The sequence below is a fragment of the Papilio xuthus genome, unplaced genomic scaffold, assembly GCF_000836235.2.
Source record: "Papilio xuthus unplaced genomic scaffold, Pxut_1.1 DF826945.1, whole genome shotgun sequence".
Taxonomy (NCBI): Eukaryota; Metazoa; Arthropoda; class Insecta; order Lepidoptera; family Papilionidae; genus Papilio; species Papilio xuthus.
In genome coordinates this window covers 5,502,098-5,520,585 of record NW_013531704.1, presented here as the reverse complement: position 1 = coordinate 5,520,585, position 18,488 = coordinate 5,502,098, and the positions used below count along the sequence as shown (strand labels likewise).

Sequence of the window (18,488 nt, the reverse complement as noted above, 5' to 3'; positions counted from 1 at the left end):
AATAAAGCTACTTTATTCGGACCTTCATGTTAGATGTAACTTTATTCAACCGCCATCTATTGACCGATTAGCGAAAAAAAGTACATTTTATCTGTGATCAAATTAAACACAAAAATTTGAGACGCCAATGCCACACTTCAAGGCCTTTTATATTATCAATAATAATTCAGTGTTTTTCGATGTTGCTTGACGGAACTATATAGTGTAAATTATATTTACCGATTCAAAGATAGATATTAAATTTATAATAATGTGATTTTAGTAATGGCTTTTCATTAAATTGATAGTTAAGATAAATTGTACAGCTGTAAATAACATCTAAATTTGAGAATAAGTTTGACTTTAGCCACATCAAAGTAAGTACCAATCTATGTTTGTTTTTTTTTTGTACTAAATACCCGACTATGTGTACCAGTGTGTACTTGCATGGTAGAATAACCGATTCCACTGCGGAAACACTTGTTTAAAAATATAGTATCTCCTTCAAAAAACTGTGATAATAAAACAATTTGTACGATAAAAAATTATAAGTATAAGATAAACATTTCGATAATAAATAAAAATACAGACTGCCCGGATTTCTTACACTCGAAAATCGAGGAAGAAAGTTCTATCGTTTAAGATAGTCTTTTAAAGTTTTCACATTAATTCTAGGATGTATTTTATACGAAGAGCTTGGAAGTGTACAAATTTATGGTCGCCTATTAAGAGGTCCTATACCATACAAACACCAGTGGTAGATTTAACAGTGGACAACGAAGGTATTGCCACACTCACCATGCAACGACCACCTGCCAATACATTCAATTTGGAATATTTACATGAAATTACTAATTCGCTTAATGAAATCTCGAAACAGAAAGTTAAAGGCGTCATTTTAACTTCAGTAAGTTATAAAGAATTTTATTAACTATAAATTATTTAACTTCGAATTTCACAACTAATACAATAGAATAAAAGTATTGCACGGGAATCGTAACTTCCGGGATCAAAGATTAAGCCTTAAACCTACATATGTGTTTTTTCCAGACTATTCTCCACTTCTAAACCAAATTTCATCGAGATCCGTTTCGGACCTACCTTCTAACAGACATACATCCATCTAAACATTCACATTTGTAATTGTAAGATATTTTATTATTAGGTTCTTAACTTTGTATTTTTCTAAACTTAATTATTATAATTAATGTATTGTTATTTCCACACAAATCAACTTTCGCGATCAACATTTTGTGTTGACACTTTAAAAACAAACGCATAAATACATTTTATTGTCATATGTTTTATGTTATATGCATATTCTTTCAGGCAATACCTAACATATTTTCCGCAGGACTAGATATTAATGAATTTTATAAGCCAGATTTACAAAGACTAGAAAACTTCTGGAGCTCTGTTCAAGATGTTTTTATAAAACTTCTCGACTTAGACTTCGCTACTGCAGCAGCAATTAATGTAAGTTACTTTTGTTATGTCTATAATATCATGTGTAAATAAAACTAGCTCTTGCCCGCGACTCTGTCCCCGCAGGTTACAATAATAGATAGCCGATTCTCAAACCTACTGAATATGCATATAAAAATCGATCAAGCCGTTTCAAAGAAGTATGGTAACTTATATTGTGACACGCGAACTTATTTAATTAGCACTGCTTTATATTCTTTCCTTTTTACGTCATGATCAAACATCCGCAGATTTGCGCAAAGAATTCAGATATATGAATCAAACCACACTGAGCCAGTGTTGGCCTAATAGTATCCCTAATTTAGGGTCGGCTTGAACCTGTCAGTGTTGACGTATATAATAAACCTTCTAGCCATAATCCTGGATACATGCAAAAAGTGCATTTTTCTTATATTGCAGGGCCATGCGCCCGCAGCTGGTTGTGTTCTGTCCCTATCGTGCGAATACCGTGCCATGGTGAACGGTAATTATAAGATAGGTTTGAACGAGGCGGCTCTAGGCATCATAACCACGCCGTGGATCCAAGCGATGATGTACCAGGTGATACCGATGAAACACACCGAGACAGCGTTGACAACTGCCAAGTTATTCGACGTAGATGAAGCTCTACAGGTAAGTTTGGTTGTAGAATTTTTTTTTAAAGAATATATCGTCATCCCACTCATTCCCTTCATAGAACAAGGACAACAATATGTCTTGATGCTTAGAATGCACGACTTCACGTCTTAACTTCAACGTGTTCCTAGTTTATGTAGTATCAAAAGTCGATTATCGTCCATCATTTTAGTCGTCACTCTCTCGTCATAAAATCAAAGCATCCATGTCTTGAGAAAAACTAAAATCTGTTTTACAGATCGGCCTAATAGACGAAATAGCATCAAACAAGGAAGATGCTATAAACAGATGCAAACAATACATCAGAAAATTTGATAAAATTCCTCTGCATGCGAGGGCTTTGACAAAACAAAGAATGCGACAAACTCCAATAAAAATACTACGAGAACAACGTGAAGAAGACATTAGAATGTTCGTTGATGTAGTTATGAACCCATCAGTGCAAGATAATTTAAAAGATTACGTTGAAAAACTTAAAAATAAGAAAAAAAAGTAAATAAGTAAATCATATTGTTTCCTTTAATGTTTATTTCTTCAGAAGAATTACTTCGGTTACAGTATAAAAAAGTAAGTAAAATAAATTACTTGTATATTTAATTTATTAGAAATCATCTCCAAGTAAAGCAGCCGCCTCGGGATCCACAGCCTCTGTCATGCTCATCTGCATGTCAGTCCACGCCTCTCTCTGATTGTCTATGAAGTAATTAATTTCCAATATTCTATCTCTATTCCTTTTTATTTCATTGCTGTAAACAATATAAATTACGTTTATTTTAAATAGTATCATTATTCTAAGGCGTAACTAGGAAATAACAGTGCCCCTAACCCTAACTGACGGCCACGGAAGAAAACGAAACAAATAATATAAGGTATTTTATGACAGCTTAAAAATACGTATAAAATATTCCTTTGCTTTACTCTTTAGAGCGTCGGTGGCTCAGGAGAGCGTCGGTGGCTCATGGGTCAAGCACTTGGCTTGCAATCTGCAGGTCCTGGGTTCCAATCCCGCCATGTACCAATGTGGTTTTCTATTTCTCATTTACATATGTACATTTATCCGAAGTTCTTACGGTGAAGGAAAACATCGTGATGCAACCTGCACATATCTGAGAAGAAATTCAAAGATATGTGTGAAGTCAACCAACCCGCACTGGGCCAGCGTGGTTGACTATGGCCTAATCACCCCTAAGTTAGGGTAGGCTCCGAGCTCCTCAGTGGGGACGTATAGTGAGCTGATGATGATTTACTCTAGCACTTTCTATCTATTGTTTACTTACTCATTAGTCCCGGATACAAGGTGATCGCGCCAGTTATTAGCCCGCGTCATCAGCAGATCCTCGCGAGCATCGATGAACCGCAGGTGATTGTCAGACGATTGAGCCACGAGGTTCATCATCGCTTCTCGATCCATCATCACCTGAAAATTACAATGGGTATCATCAACACTTAATATAGACAGAAACTTTAAGTATGACAATGGAGTAAGATTTTTTTTAATATGTAATCAAGCTTATGTTGAATCGCTTTGTCGAGAAATCAGTTACCAATAGACATTGTAAAAGAACCAGATGATACGTTTCCATACTTAAGTCTGCCGTGAGATTCTCTGTTAAACACGAACGGGCGAAACTTACCCATTCAGTATATATAATTTCTATTTTATAAAAAATAACGTGCTTGGAACTTAGATAGTTGAAAGAAGTTACCTCAAATAGTTCCGGAGTCGCGTCACCTAGCAACACTTTATTACCGACCAGCTTTGCGAGGTGATCGCTCTGTCGTGTCGACCACACCAGCTCGCTCTCGCGCCACGACCCGAACGCACCGCGAGACACCTCCAGTAGTTTAGTTATCATCTCTGTCAGGTTAACTGCGAATTGCGTACGCGATTCCTAAACATATAAGACAAAGTTTAAAGATATAGAAGGGAAACGTAAGGCTTAGAGCAAGACACTTAATCAAGGCGAGTCTAGGCAAGGTACAGTTTTAGGGCAGTTAATATGTATATTTAAATTAATAATTTTATTCACCTCGCATTGTTCATAGAGTTGCATTTCTATAGTCATCAGATTCTTCCACATTTCATACAAAGAGTCATTGAAGGCTTCCCCAAGGTCAACAATGTTTGGCTCCAATTCTTCCAGCGTCGCTTGCTTGCTCATGAACTTTGCGATTACTTCGTTCATTTGATTTACGAGCCCTACCTTCTTTTCTTCAAACTTTTTTACTATCCTACAATTTGTAGAAATCCATCTTTATGTTAAAAATGCTTATAATGTATTACTTTATTATTAATTTTTAATATCATCTTGCTTTTCGTTTTTGTTGGTAGTTTCGTTTAGTTGCTCTCCTCCGTCGATTAAAGGTAGGCAACGCATATGCAATTCCGTATGTCTATGGGCAACGGTCCCCTCGCTATTTCAGCGATTTCAGGTGGCCGCTCGCTTGTTTGCCACCTTCTGATATAAAAAAAAGCTCCATTGATTTCTAGGCATTTTATTTTTGTCTGTGATCGGTGTTTTTCAACAATACAATGCAAGATGATAATCATTGACCAATACAATATATTATAAGATAAACATTTTCGATTTTTTTTCGTATAACCTTGGATTTCCACTAACCGTAACATATGCACAAAAATATCGTTATCCTTCTCACTCTTTTTTTATATAAAAACAGAGATATGAATATTTTAAACTCGAAGTAGTAATCTTACAACTTACTCTTTACTCTTACTAACGCTGTCTGCGAGTGCATTGTCCACCAGGTCTCTGAACAGTTTCACTTCTATCTGCCTCGTGTTGTAGGCACCTTGAGCGTATTCCACTAGTCCTGCCATCGTCTCCACATATTGTTCTTTGTAACTTAAATATTAAATTAGTAATTACCTACTACGTATACCATTTGAGAAGAAATTCAAAGATGTATGTAAAGTCAACCAAATCGTAATGGGTCACAGAATATAACCAACATTCACCTAAGAATTAAATTAAAAAAAAACCTAAACATTACAAACTCCCATTTTATGCTAATATACGCATAATTGTGCAAACTATTTCTCTCATTATTTAATATAGTTTCATGTATCATAAACAAATAATTGTAGTGTAAATTATAAATAGAAATATTACTCTTCGTAGAAATTCAACAATTCTCCACCGAGCATAAGCAGTAATGAACCATCGGGATCCTTCTGGAACATTGAATCCAATAACTCAGGACCGCTGAGATATTCCACAAAGGATAGCGCATAGAATTCGACTTTTGCTTCGTATTCCTCTTTAGCTATTCTTTCCTTTTCAGCTTTTTCATCAGCCTCGTCTAACCTTCGTAACAAGCCCCTGTCGAAAAACACATACCAAATATTCTTTCTTACATATCAGACAAACGATTGCCTGGGATATAGTAACACTAGTCCGTTCATCACAAGGAAAATTATTAAAATCAAGGAAACAGTATAACTTACAAAATCGATTGCACTTACCTAAATAAAGCAACACCACTTTCTCTTTCTTCCTCCGTAATTATTTTGTAATCCAAATAAGTGACTTTAGTCAACGCTGACTTGAGAAATTGATAAGCCATGGGATCGTCACAGCAAGGGTTACCCCTGAAACTTACAGACCGAAGGAACCGAAATCTTCTCAAGTACGCCATCTATACAAATTGTCATATTTATCAGATACGTAATTAAAAAAATACTTTCTTAAAAGCACTTTAATGTAACTTCACGTATACCTCTTTGTAATCCTCAATTAAATTGTCTCCAATACTAAAAACGAGTAGTTTCGTTAAGGTGTCTAAATTTTCTAGCTTCCTTATTTTATTGTGAAACAAAGTCAAAACTTCTAAATTGACTAATGCATCCAAATTTTCAATTCTTTCAATCTTGTTAAATGATAAATCTAATTCATTTAGGCCTGTTAATAATTCAAGATTTTCTATTTTTTCAATCAGATTATGGGCTAAAGTTAGTTTCGTAAGAGATTTTAACATCCAAAGATGATCGATTCGTAATATGTTTTGAAATTCAAGTCGAACTATTGTTGCTTCGTCTAAATGGACACCTTCTTCCGCGAATAGTCTCCCCGCTTCTTCAGTTGGTCCTGTATTTTAATATTATTAATATTGTGTTTAAGATATATTTGCTATTAAAATATCATAGGCACATTCGGCACCTTCGATCAGTAGGTTCTCTACGGAATAAAGAATGCCTCCATAACTCCATTTTGTTGATATTTAAGCAAAATTGAGTCTTACCGTATTCAAGAATGCATCGTGTGAGCATGGCATTATCTATAACACCAGGTTCAATATCTGGGTGAATGATAAGGCTGTTCAAAGATTTCTTTTCAGTCATCTTCTTAATGTCTGCTAGATACTAAGAATGAGTAAATTTTATACGTATTTCTTCAACTTTAAAAGTGTGCTACAACCGTTTTTTATGAACTTTTCAGCAGCAAACAACACGTTCCTTAGAAACTCACAAAAAAAACAAATCCATGGCAACGTTTGTGTTTGCCATAATTTTACCCGGATGACAGAAGATACTTTGTTATTTTTTGTAAGGATTTCCATTTGCTGATTAGGTGTAGCATATAAAAAATAACCAAGCATATCCTTAATAAAATTTAACTATTAAAGAAACTCGTAATCCCTGTTGTACCACGCATACAATATCATGGGTATTTTTGAATTAATGCGCGACGAAATAAAATTATTGCCATATAAAAATGTAATTGTTAGGCTAGGTTGGAAGGCTACAAATAAAAACAATTAGTTTGTTGCAATTTTGAAATTAATTAACAACATGAAATCATATAAAATGCTTATTGCGCGACAGTTTTTTTTTAGTTTATGGGAAATTAATGTCAACACCGATCACTGTTTGTCACTCAATGTTTCTGATTTGTGATGTGACATTTTCGTAATTGCGTTGATAGTAGTGACAAGTGAAATCGAAGGACTTTTGTGATAAATATTGGAAAAAACTCAAAATGTCCTTTTTTGGGGTAGGAAATCCTTTTGCTACGCCGGTTGGGCAAAAAATAGGTTCGTACAAACCATTATTTTGTTTAATTAATTAGCGTTTCGTAATATTTTCTATTCTTTCCAGTAGGTTTTCTCTTTTGTTGCGCACAATTTCTTCTTATTACGATTTCAATTTCCTATAAGCACTATCGTAAAAGAATAAATGTAATTAAAAACAATACTGGCTGGTTAGTATAATTGAAGAAGTAATTCTTCGTGAAAAAAAAATTGTCATTTGACGCAATGATGCTAATTATTATGACCCTTTGTATTTACCATGAACATTGCGTTACAGAACAAGCAACTGATGGCTCCCTACCGTCAGAAAATTGGGCCCTAAATATGGAAATATGTGATATAGTTAACAGTAGTGCTGATGGACCAAAAGATGCAATTAAAGCCATTAGAAAAAGACTGACCCAAAGTGCTGGAAGAAACTATACTGTGGTCATGTATACTCTGACTGTACTAGAAACTTGTGTGAAAAATTGTGGAAAATCTTTTCATGTTTTAGTATGCAACAAGGAATTTATTTCGGACTTGGTAAGTATTACAAATATAATCTTAAATAGACTTTAATCTTCATAACAAATTGTCTGATATTCTACGTATTTTAGTATGCTTATTATTTTCATTGTTATTTTAAACAATTTCAATTCAATTTCAAATAAACACTTGCTTGTCATACAAAAAAAATGTATATTTTTATGAGGTTTTAACTTAATGTAAACAATTCCTTGGTAGTTGGTTGGTTGAAAAAAATCTGAATAGAGTTATAAATAAAATAGACAGGTGGTGCAGATAGCATTAACAATGTCTTTGCAATACAAAGCTTATCTGATTATGAGTTTCTTCACCTCTGTTCACTACTCTATGGCTGTGATATATAACAATTATCAAGTATAATCTAATCAGTATAGCTTGTCTGTCAGCAAACAATATACTCCTGGTTAAAAATTATACATAACTTCTATACATTATGTATTACTATTTGATGTTATATTGTTTGCTTCTTTATATTAAACAATTTGGTACTTAGCATTTTATATCTTGTGAATAACGGTAGGCAGAGATTGCAAATATGTTAGTAAAATGTAGTTTTTTTACATAATTTGGGAAATTTATATCATAACAAGCTTTAATAAGTATATGTACCTATGTGTTCTTCCAATCTGTATTCTACACCTATGCCAAATTTAAACAAAATCCATTGAACCGTTTCCGAGTTACCTTCTAACAAACATCCATCTAGCTAAACTTTTGGCACTTATAATATTTTTAATTATTAAAATAGAATGTCTGACATTATTGCAATTTATTTAGTTTGTTGAGTATTGTGGTTATCTGCCTACCCCATATAGATTGAGATGACTCATATTATTGTAGGGTTCATCAAATCAATAGTACTTTCATATTTTATAATAGTATCTTATCTTTTTTAATTGAATGATTCATTATATTAACATTGACCTCATAACAGTCTTCTTTATTGCATTAATTATATAATTATTTGAAGGTAAATTTAGAACAAAAAACTCAAACTGTTTTTCTAGATGGAGTGCTATAAAAAAAACAAAATACATTTCTTATTTCAGATAAATTTGTTTATCATCATATAAAAAGATTTTATTATTTAAATTTTAGTTGTAAACAAGTTTTTGATGTTAAATAAAGCTATTATTGTGTAGTAATAGTTGTTTTTGTGGATGTTTTCACGAATACATTTTTCTTTTTAGTAGTGTGTGTTGTGTGAATATGTTTACATGTGTGCATAGAATTCACTGGTACTATGTAACACTAGTACTGATATGTTGTTATCATTGTTTTTCTCAAAGAGATAAAGAAGGATGGCGGATATTTGTACAGGACTTTCGTTGTTAGAAACTGAAAATCGACTCCCATTGGCAATTTACTCACACATACATAAATGTGTATAAAATGCTTTACTACTATAAATATAATATGGTCATATTAAGCATGAGAACTATAAATAAATGTCTATGCAAATTAAAACATTATTTTTGTCTTATAAATATATGTCGAAGGTGATATTAGTCTAGTATTTTTGCAGACGTATCTAAAATCGAACGCAAATGGAGTTAGATTATTTAGCAAATAAGTGACTTAGTAAAATTGTATATTTTAATAATTCTTTAAGTATTTTATATACCTACATAGAAACATTTTTGGGTATGTTATTGTGAATTTTGAAACAAAAGATTTAACCAGATTTATATTATTAAATAAACTCAAATTTACATTTTTGTTATAATTAATTATTTAGTTACCTTTAATAATATGATGTAGTGATTGTTCCTTATGTGCTTTATTTCAGGTAAAACTTATTGGACCTAAAAACGATCCTCCGACGGTAGTGCAAGAAAAGGTATTGAGCCTTATTCAGTGTTGGGCAGATGCTTTCCAGAATCAACCAGAATTACAGGTAAGAGCTTATTTTCACTAAGAGGCTAGCCGCACACAACTAGCCGCTCCTTACGCACTTTTGTGATCGCTTTTATATAACAGCTGAAGTGTAACAATAAGTCAAAGCAACAGCTTTAAGGGGCCTAGCACGAATATTTGAGACAATCGCCATCGTATTGTCATCTACAAAATTTGTATTATGTAGCGCTCTTCAAGCGTAAAGTCCAGAAATAACCTCATAGTAATTTTAAAATAATTGACGATTATGATACGAAAGTCATACGATTGTCGCAAATATTCGTGGTAGGCCCACTGTAAGCTGATTACTCTTTGAATATATTCTTTATAAGATGTCACTGACAAACTTCTTCGTCCAATGACCTTGGAACTTATTACGCAAAATAATATGAATGTAGTTTTAATTCGTAATTTATTTCCTTAAATCAGGTTCTTATCGCATAATACTGGTCTCGGAAATTAAATAACATCTACTTTTATTTTTTTATTGCATACAGAGCTTATAGATTTAGTATTTCAAGAAGATCTTTGTTGTATATGAAGAAAGCATAGTATTTATAGTTCATAGAAACTTTAGTACCCCAAAGATTTTGACAGTCGCAAAAAATAATCCTAATTTAAATTTGTTTAGCTAACCTAGAAAAGTAATGCAAGTTTCAAACAAATACCAATTGAATGATATTATTCAAACCTCAATAACGTATTGTTTTGCGGTACGCATTGTTTATATCGACCTAGTTGCGAAATAATAATATGGCGTCATCTAGTTAGTGTCTTTTTCCACAGAATGGCTAGTTACTTTCGACCAGTGAATTAGTGGAAAATGGGTGTAACTGTCGAACTCAGATTTCTTAAGTGGTTATTAGTAGGGTGTCCCTTTGGGTATATGTAGTACTTTGGGGGAATAAGGTTCAAGTTAATCGTAGCTTTAAAATTAACATTGGGCCTAGCCTAACATGAATATTTGCGACAAGACAAGTATGGTCTTTTTTGGTGTACTTTATATGTTTGCTGTACAAGTTTTTGTACAAATTTTGTCGAAGACGGTATGATTGTGGTTGTTACAATCATTCGTGCTAGGCCCACAGCGTAATATGTAGTAACAACAGTTTTATACATTCTTAACGTTATCTTATCGTATAATCTTTACAAACTATACAAAGTCTAAAGTTCCGATTGATTGTTAAGACTAGTTTTTGCTATCAATCTTTTATATCGGATGTGATTCATGTTGTTTTATTTTAGGATAAAAATTTTACATTTCTCAATAAGTTTTGTTGTTTTTTGACTATGGCCTAATCACTCTTAACTTAGGGTAGGCTCCGAGCCCCTCGGTGGGGACGTATAGTGAGCTGATGATGATGATGAATAAGTTTTGTACAAGAATTTTATATACAAATATCAAAAATGGATTAATCGAAACAACTTCATTTAATATTAAAGCTCAGACAGATTTTACCAAAAAATCTTATCCTCTTAATAAATCTCATGGTTTTTTTTATGATAAAATTAATTATGGATTATAAAATCCTATAATAATTATTTGTTATGAACTAAAGTTATGACAAATATATTGATTATTCTTCCGCGATTATTTCCAGGGTGTTGGACAAATTTACAATGAACTCCGCTCCAAAGGTGTGGAGTTCCCGATGACAGATCTGGATGCGATGGCACCTATTTTCACGCCACAAAGGGTTTGTATATTTGAATAAAAATTTCATATTAATATAACTAAGGTTGAATATTGCTTAGCAAACTGTATGTTACGTTACGAATAATTTTATAGCATTTTTCATTATGAATGTTAAATTAAATTTTAACGAAACGTAATGGGTTGGAAATTAAAATCCTTGACTTCGTCGTCGTGGACTTTACCGAAAATTTTTTTGCACATTTTTGTCATTATTATAAATTGAAAACCTTTGTCTTGTATCTACTGTCTATAGATTTTATAAAAATTAGTTTCTTTGTTATAATTACCAGAGTGTTCCTGACGGCGCAGAACAACCAGTGGGGTCTCCACAGCGCACCGCCACGTTGCCGCACTCGCCCACCAGACAGCTGCAAGAAAACAATATGGCCACGGTAAATTCGCATTTATTAACACATTTACATAGAAAATATTCCATAAAAGGCTTTGAAAATCTCATAAATTTACATATTTGATAAAAAAAATCTACATCGTATTGAGACAAATATTTTTTCCAGAAGTCAACAGAACGTTTTCTCCCCTTGCTACTATTTTAACATGTTTACGGTTGGTTTCTGACACCAAAATCTGTGTGTGAAATATATATTCATCCAAAGATAACACATCTCCATATAAAAACATATTGTTATCTCGTTATTTCGGTCTCAGAAACTCACTGTTATTGTCACAACATACGTAGTAAATTTACTACAGGTGACATTGTCGGAGAGTGACACCATAACATATGACTCCAGGTGACATTGTCTGAGAGTCAGATGAGCAAGCTGCGCGGGGACCTGTCGGTGGTGGAGGGCAACCTGACAGTGATGGGCGACATGCTGAACGAGCTGACCGCGCAGCCGCCCCACCAGCAACACGACAGCGATGTTGAATTGCTTAACGTCAGTATACATATAACACTCGCTCATTGCTTTTATTTACACACATCTGTTCATGTATATAAAAATATAATTCTCTATTATTAGTTCCAATTCTTAACACCGTTAACAACCGCAACTATCAGCGCCAAAATGGTGATAATCAAATGAGCACAAACTACTATGATGTATAGCAGTCCTTCCCAAAGTGGGCGATAACGCCCCATTGTGGGCGCTGCAGGTCTTAAGGAGGGCGGTAAGAGACTTAGAAAGAAAATGGGGGCGCTGTGTAGAGGCCTGGGGAGCCTTTCTCGAGTTTTAGCGAGACTAACGAACAGCAGATGATTTTTATATATATATGCTCGTGTTTGACGAATAGGCAACTGGTGTACCTTTGTAATGAATAAAAAAAATAGCCGTGATATAGTTGTGTGGGCTTGCTATAACAGTTGTGTTGCAGGAGCTGGCGGAGACGATGCGCGCGATGCAGCAGCGGCTGGTGGAGCTGGTGGCGCGCCTCGCCGGGGAGAGCCCTCTCACCGCTGACCTGCTGCTCGCCAACGACCGCCTCAACAACCTGCTGCTGCGCCACTCCCGCTTCATCAACAACAGGTCTGCTTCATCATCACCACCTTCCGAGACCTGCTCTCTTTGCAGACGTTGTTCTTTCACTTCATCAATAATAAGTCTGCTTATTATATTATATATATTATATTATTCATTCGTCTGCTGATACACCTACTCTTCTAGCCGAAATCGACATAACCACGAGGCACGTAACTCGGTCTCAAAAACCATTTCCACTTTGTACTTATAAAAACAACACTTCCTATTACAACCCTATTGTTAGAATGAGACGTCTATATAATAGTACATCGAACGATCTAGACATCTTCAATCCTAAATATGCGGTCTTCAGAAATTCTGTCTCAAAAATACCTTTTTAAATTTCCTCATCCCTTCATTTTCGTGTTTTTTATTAACCCCCATAATTGTAACAGTTTAAATTTAAGTATACATAATTAATTTTTAAGTGTTTAATCTGCTCTTTTCGTTCTTTTTACATTTGTATAATCATGTTGTGTACATTTACTTTGGCTTATAACCTAGATCCTTAATATTACTTCATGTATTTTTGAATATGTAAACGGTGTTAAGCTGTTTTGTGTACCAATTAAAATAAAAAAAATATCATGACTACGGCCTTCACATACGGGTCTCCTAGACATTGTTTACTAGCCCTAATACGTAACTAAAATTACCCAGCTTATGTTATAAAATCTGACTGCAATATTTGTTTGTTTTTTTTTTAATGTAATATAAAAAAATGTTAACAGAAACGCGGCCAAGGGAGGTGCAACACCGTCCGCCATTTTGGGCGCGGCCATGGGGGTACCTGCTTCTGATGCACGTAAGTCTTTGAATTTTCTTTGTGTTTTACATCTAAAAAACTATTTGAAACTTTTATATGGAAAGTTTAATATGCTTTAATTAAATTTCAGCAAAGACAGGAGATGATGACGCGCTTATTGACCTAAGCGATGACGTGCCCGATGTTAGCAAACTGAGTGAGTCTTGCTTTTATAATATTCCAGTTTTTATTTCACATTTGTTCTATGAAAAAGAACTATGCTATATTAAAAATATATACTTTTATTTTCACTTAAAAAAAAATATAGACTAGCAGTCGCCTGCGTTTGCGTTCGTGCAGAATTAAAAAATATTGTGCCTTTGTGGTGCTTGTGGTCTTCCACACTTTGTTTTACACCCATGTCAAATTTCAATAAGATCAGTTAAGGCATTCTGTAGATATGTTCCAACAGACATTCTGTTTGGATTTAAAAATAAAACTTCTTCTTATTTCTTACTTGCGTGTAATTAACAATTTCTTTTAACAACGTTAAGTGCTAACAACATCGGTTAAGTGAATAATTAAAAAACAGTAGTGGCGCACCGTAGTGGTGTCAAATGAACAATGTCATCGCGCGCCGGCCAATAGGGTTTCCGAATAATGTTAATGAAGTTATATGCAAGTGATGCGTAGACACATTCCAACATCTATTTTAGCTAGATTTTGTATAAAGTAGATATATATTGTGAGGTGATATTTGTCAGGTGTGAAGGAGATGTCAGCGGAGAAGTCGCCCGCCAGCTCCAAGGACGAGTTCGATATGTTCGCTCAGTCGCGCAATGTTACATACGAGAATACTAAAACTGGGTAACTACGTACTATCAATATGCACGTTATAACGTACACACAATTATTCCAATATTTAGTTCTAAAGTCATAGCTACATCAACTTAAATTGATTTTTTTTTATATCATAAGGTGGCAAACGAGCGAGCGGCCACCTGAAATCGCTGAAATAGCGAAGTGACCGTTGCCCATAGACATACGCAATTGCATATGCGTTGCCTAACTTTAATCGACGGAGGAGAGGATGCACAGAAAGAAAATATTTTCTCTTTCCATGCATCCTCTCATCCGGAAAGTCCACTTCCACTTCCCATCCTTTCCTTATAAGAAAAAGGCTGGGAAGGGAAAGAGGACTAATTTTGACCTCCGGGACGCATGGACGATGATATCTTGTAAATCAGGTCACGGATCAACTGTGTGAAGATCTGTGTACTGGTCTCCAACTCAGCTATATATTTCCTTGTCCTATGACTCCCCTGCTCCATCATATCAACTTGCCATTATAATCTTTTCCTTATAAGAAAAGAACGGGAAGGGAAGATTCAATTTGCACGCTCAGTCATCAGTCTACGTGGAGTTACTTCCACTTGACGTCCGTCTTCTGGATGGTTATTGCAGCAAGCGAGCCGACCCATTCGTGCAACGGGTGTTACTTTGTCATGTTATTTTTGTAAAACATATAAAAAATGGCAAAAGGGCTTATTCGATACAAGTTTATAATAACATAATGTATGTACAGAGGCAGCAGTTACGCGGACAATGTGGAGCAGCAGGCGAGCGGCCTCGCCTCCGCCGCCACGCAGCGCGCCGCCCACACCGCCCTCACCAACAACACCACCAACACCACCCTCGTAAATATATCTCTTTACTTGCTCTTATATACACTTATATAACACTTTTTAAATTGTCACTACATACTGACAAACTTATTAAGTATATAATATTTTTGTTTTGTTTTTCTTTGGTCCTGTTATTTTTCCCCGTCTTTAGTTATAATAGCGTTTATAATTAACAGCCCTCAGGGATGGATCAGCGAGAGATCGATGAGATATCCGCCTGGCTCGCGCAGGAGAAGGTCTGTTTTATTTTGTTTTATTTATCCTATTTTATTTGCACCCCATTTATTTTAAATGCTTATATAGATATATATTGTATTATACATCAATATATAATTTTTAACATACACAAGAGATATATTTTATTTTATAAAAATTTATAAAATCTGTGATCACTACATATTTTATGACGATAAACCGCACTATTAACTTCGCAACTTTTATATTGTTGAACAAAACCATAGGAAAATCATGTAGACTGATCTACTTCTGTGTTATTAACACGCTTGTATTATTACGAACGCTAAATTCCATTTTTTTTTTCAAATCTCATTAAAATAAAATATGTACAGACACATTTTCATCAAAATTGATAACAACGCCATCTAGTTGAAAATACAAAACATATCGACTAACCTTTTTTTTTACCAGGCGGCTTCCGAAGCCAACGGTGGTCAGGAGAGTGTGACCAGCAGTGACTTCGACAAGTTCCTGGCGGAGCGCGCGGCCGCCGCCGACAGCCTGCCCAGCATCGACCCCCAGGACCCCCCGCACCCACCACAACAGACCCCCCGCCACAGGCAGATCAACAAGGAACAGGAGGACACCATGTTCGCGCTCTGATCTGCTTCTTGATACCTTTACCGCTTTCTATGGTAAATATCGTTTGTTCTTGTTCATTGCTTTTGCTGATATTAAAAAGATGATAATATAAGCAATCGTCTAGATGCCACACATTCGTGTCGCGGACCCGCAGTTACCTCGTGTGACATCACTCTTATATTCGATTTCTCAATTTACGGTTATTTGGTAATTACCAGTAAATATTCTATACTATTGCCAATACTGATAAAAACAAAAGTCAATTTAAAAAAAATATTGGTCGACATCCAAATTGCATTGTAAAATCTTTAAATTCTTCAAACAATCCCACTAATGTAGACATGTAGCATTCGTGAAATTATTGTTTTTCTGGTATATATCTATCTCTCTCTCTCTCCTATCTAATGTATTATCTTTCTCTTTCCCACTCGCATTGGTCTATTGTATTGTGTTTTTACGCAGTTTTTAGGTTAAGTGACGTCATCGTGCATCTTGTTTATATAAAAACGTATTTAATATTTTCCAAGCAGATCATCTGGACCTTGTTTATAATATTAATAAAAAAGTGTTTTTTGTGACTGATTCTTTTTTTGATATATTAAATTATTGGTTGTTATTTTTTTTTATAATTTTTTTTCTATTTATTTTCCGATAGACTTTCAATTATGTATTTGCATTAATTTGCAAATGAAATTGACTAACATGTTTTAATACTTGTAATGAATTTGAAATTTAAAAAAAAAACTGGAAATATCTTAAATCAACTCAATCCGGGATCCAGTTTATCTTTTACCTTGTATATTTAGTAATTTTAAATTTGATTTAAACAACAATTCAAGATAAATATATAATTTTTTAATTTCTTATAATTGTTCAATTTAATTTTAATTTGTCACATGAAAATATTAACAAAAAGAGAAATAATTCATAGTAATAATTTTTTATTTACTGTACTTCGTAAACGGAAAATTATGTCACTAAGAATATAATTTTATATATCTTGCCTTTATTATATAACTGCATCATTACTGTATTAACACTTTTTTTTTAATTTGAAACACGGTAACTTTTTACTTGTTATTATATTATAACAAATTGGAGAGGCAGATGCCACTATTTAATGTACATAATATGTACATATATTTATTATACATTTTGATGAATTGCTATGAATTTGGTGCGTAAAATCATACAATTATTTTGTTTGCAATCAGAAATCCGTTTATATGTATAACGTGTGGGTTGCCATTGCATAAAATCCAACAAAAATCATGTCATCTCTCTTTATCATTCTGATAAAATTTGACATAATTTTGTATAGATTTTCCATCAGTGGAAACGCACGTTAATGATTATTTCGAAGCAAAATATTGTTTTAAAATAAAACTTAGGTTAAGTTAAAATGTTATACATACATGTAGACTTGCAGCAAATTGGGGGAGCATTTAATACATAATGTAATTTAAAATTACTATTTTCTAGTATTCGAGTGTAGATTGTGATAATGCATTGTTTTCATTACTTTATACCACTGACCTCTATAAATGGATAGGTCGTTACTTAGAAATGACAGCTTTTGCATCGTTTCGAATTGCACCAGTTGAAGTTCCTGACAGTTAATTCTATATCTAATGTTAGTTCGTATTCTCACCACTGTTAACCGCAACCGTCAGCGCCAAAATGGCGAACATCAAATAGGCACAAAATAGTATGGTGTATATCCTATCCATATATAGTGGTCAGCCTATGCGATGTATGTATATTGTTAAAAAAATGAATTCTGCAATTTTATAACAAGACCTTATATCCATTTATTTGGTAAAAAGTAAAATTTACATTAAAATGTTTGTAATAATATATTTTATTGACATAATCGATTAAAACTATCTCGTAAATAAAATAAAAATCTTTTTAACCGAATTATTAAAGGATATAAGATCTTGTATAACATATATGTTACCTTATAGGTCTACCAAAGTCAACAACTCACCTTAAAACAAAAAAAAATAATATCCAGTTCTCACTACTTAATGGATTTTTTTTTATCTGACTCGTTTATAACTTGCTTACTCATAACGTAAGCGTTAGCACTTCACTAATTTGTATTAATATATAATCGAACCAGGATAACTCGGAGTCAAATTTTTGTCACTTTTATAAGCGTAATGAGGATTCTGCAGTTTCTCGCTTATGGAAGAAGTCCAATGTATTCGAACAATGATTCTCTTATCCGGGTTCTTCCATATTGACATCCCTGTATATTATTTTTGATGTAATCAGTGGAATACTACTGTAAGTCAACTTATTCATTCCACTTTCGTCTCGATGTTTGTATTTCGGTGTTGATGTGATAATTTAAAAGAACAAGCTTAATGTTAATTATTTAAAAGAGTTATTTTATGTTTTAATCGTTGTATTTAAGATAATTAATAAAATCATTTAACTGATGGTGAAGTTTTATTTATAAGTAAAATTATATAAAAGAATTGTTGTAATTCTGAATTGTCACT

General features: G+C 33.7%; 3 protein-coding genes across 3 annotated transcripts; 2 read left to right on the top strand and 1 right to left on the bottom strand.

Moving 5' to 3' along the window:
* The first annotated feature begins 133 nt into the window (after positions 1-133).
* On the top strand, positions 134-2,589 carry LOC106121529 (enoyl-CoA delta isomerase 1, mitochondrial). The gene is made up of 5 exons (XM_013317237.1): positions 134-356; positions 655-886; positions 1,309-1,455; positions 1,864-2,076; positions 2,318-2,589. Exons 2-5 carry the CDS (start codon positions 656-658, stop codon positions 2,573-2,575), a joined length of 849 nt encoding a protein of 282 aa, XP_013172691.1. The 5' UTR covers positions 134-356; position 655; the 3' UTR covers positions 2,576-2,589.
* A 5-nt stretch (positions 2,590-2,594) lies between these two features.
* LOC106121527 (leucine-rich repeat-containing protein 48) lies at positions 2,595-6,610 on the bottom strand. Its single transcript, XM_013317235.1, has 9 exons — positions 6,340-6,610; positions 5,818-6,185; positions 5,564-5,736; positions 5,211-5,420; positions 4,803-4,943; positions 4,110-4,311; positions 3,786-3,971; positions 3,357-3,496; positions 2,595-2,825 (listed from the first exon to the last, which is right to left on the bottom strand). The coding sequence occupies exons 1-9, from the start codon at positions 6,437-6,439 to the stop codon at positions 2,681-2,683; spliced, it is 1,665 nt and encodes a 554-aa protein (XP_013172689.1). The 5' UTR covers positions 6,440-6,610; the 3' UTR covers positions 2,595-2,680.
* Positions 6,611-6,979: 369 nt separating this feature from the next.
* On the top strand, positions 6,980-16,196 carry LOC106121215 (target of Myb protein 1). Its single transcript, XM_013316752.1, has 13 exons — positions 6,980-7,131; positions 7,406-7,653; positions 9,446-9,553; positions 11,154-11,249; positions 11,539-11,640; positions 12,001-12,147; positions 12,584-12,735; positions 13,461-13,534; positions 13,626-13,691; positions 14,239-14,341; positions 15,060-15,171; positions 15,336-15,395; positions 15,808-16,196. The coding sequence occupies exons 1-13, from the start codon at positions 7,077-7,079 to the stop codon at positions 15,997-15,999; spliced, it is 1,515 nt and encodes a 504-aa protein (XP_013172206.1). The 5' UTR covers positions 6,980-7,076; the 3' UTR covers positions 16,000-16,196.
* Positions 16,197-18,488: the final 2,292 nt, after the last annotated feature.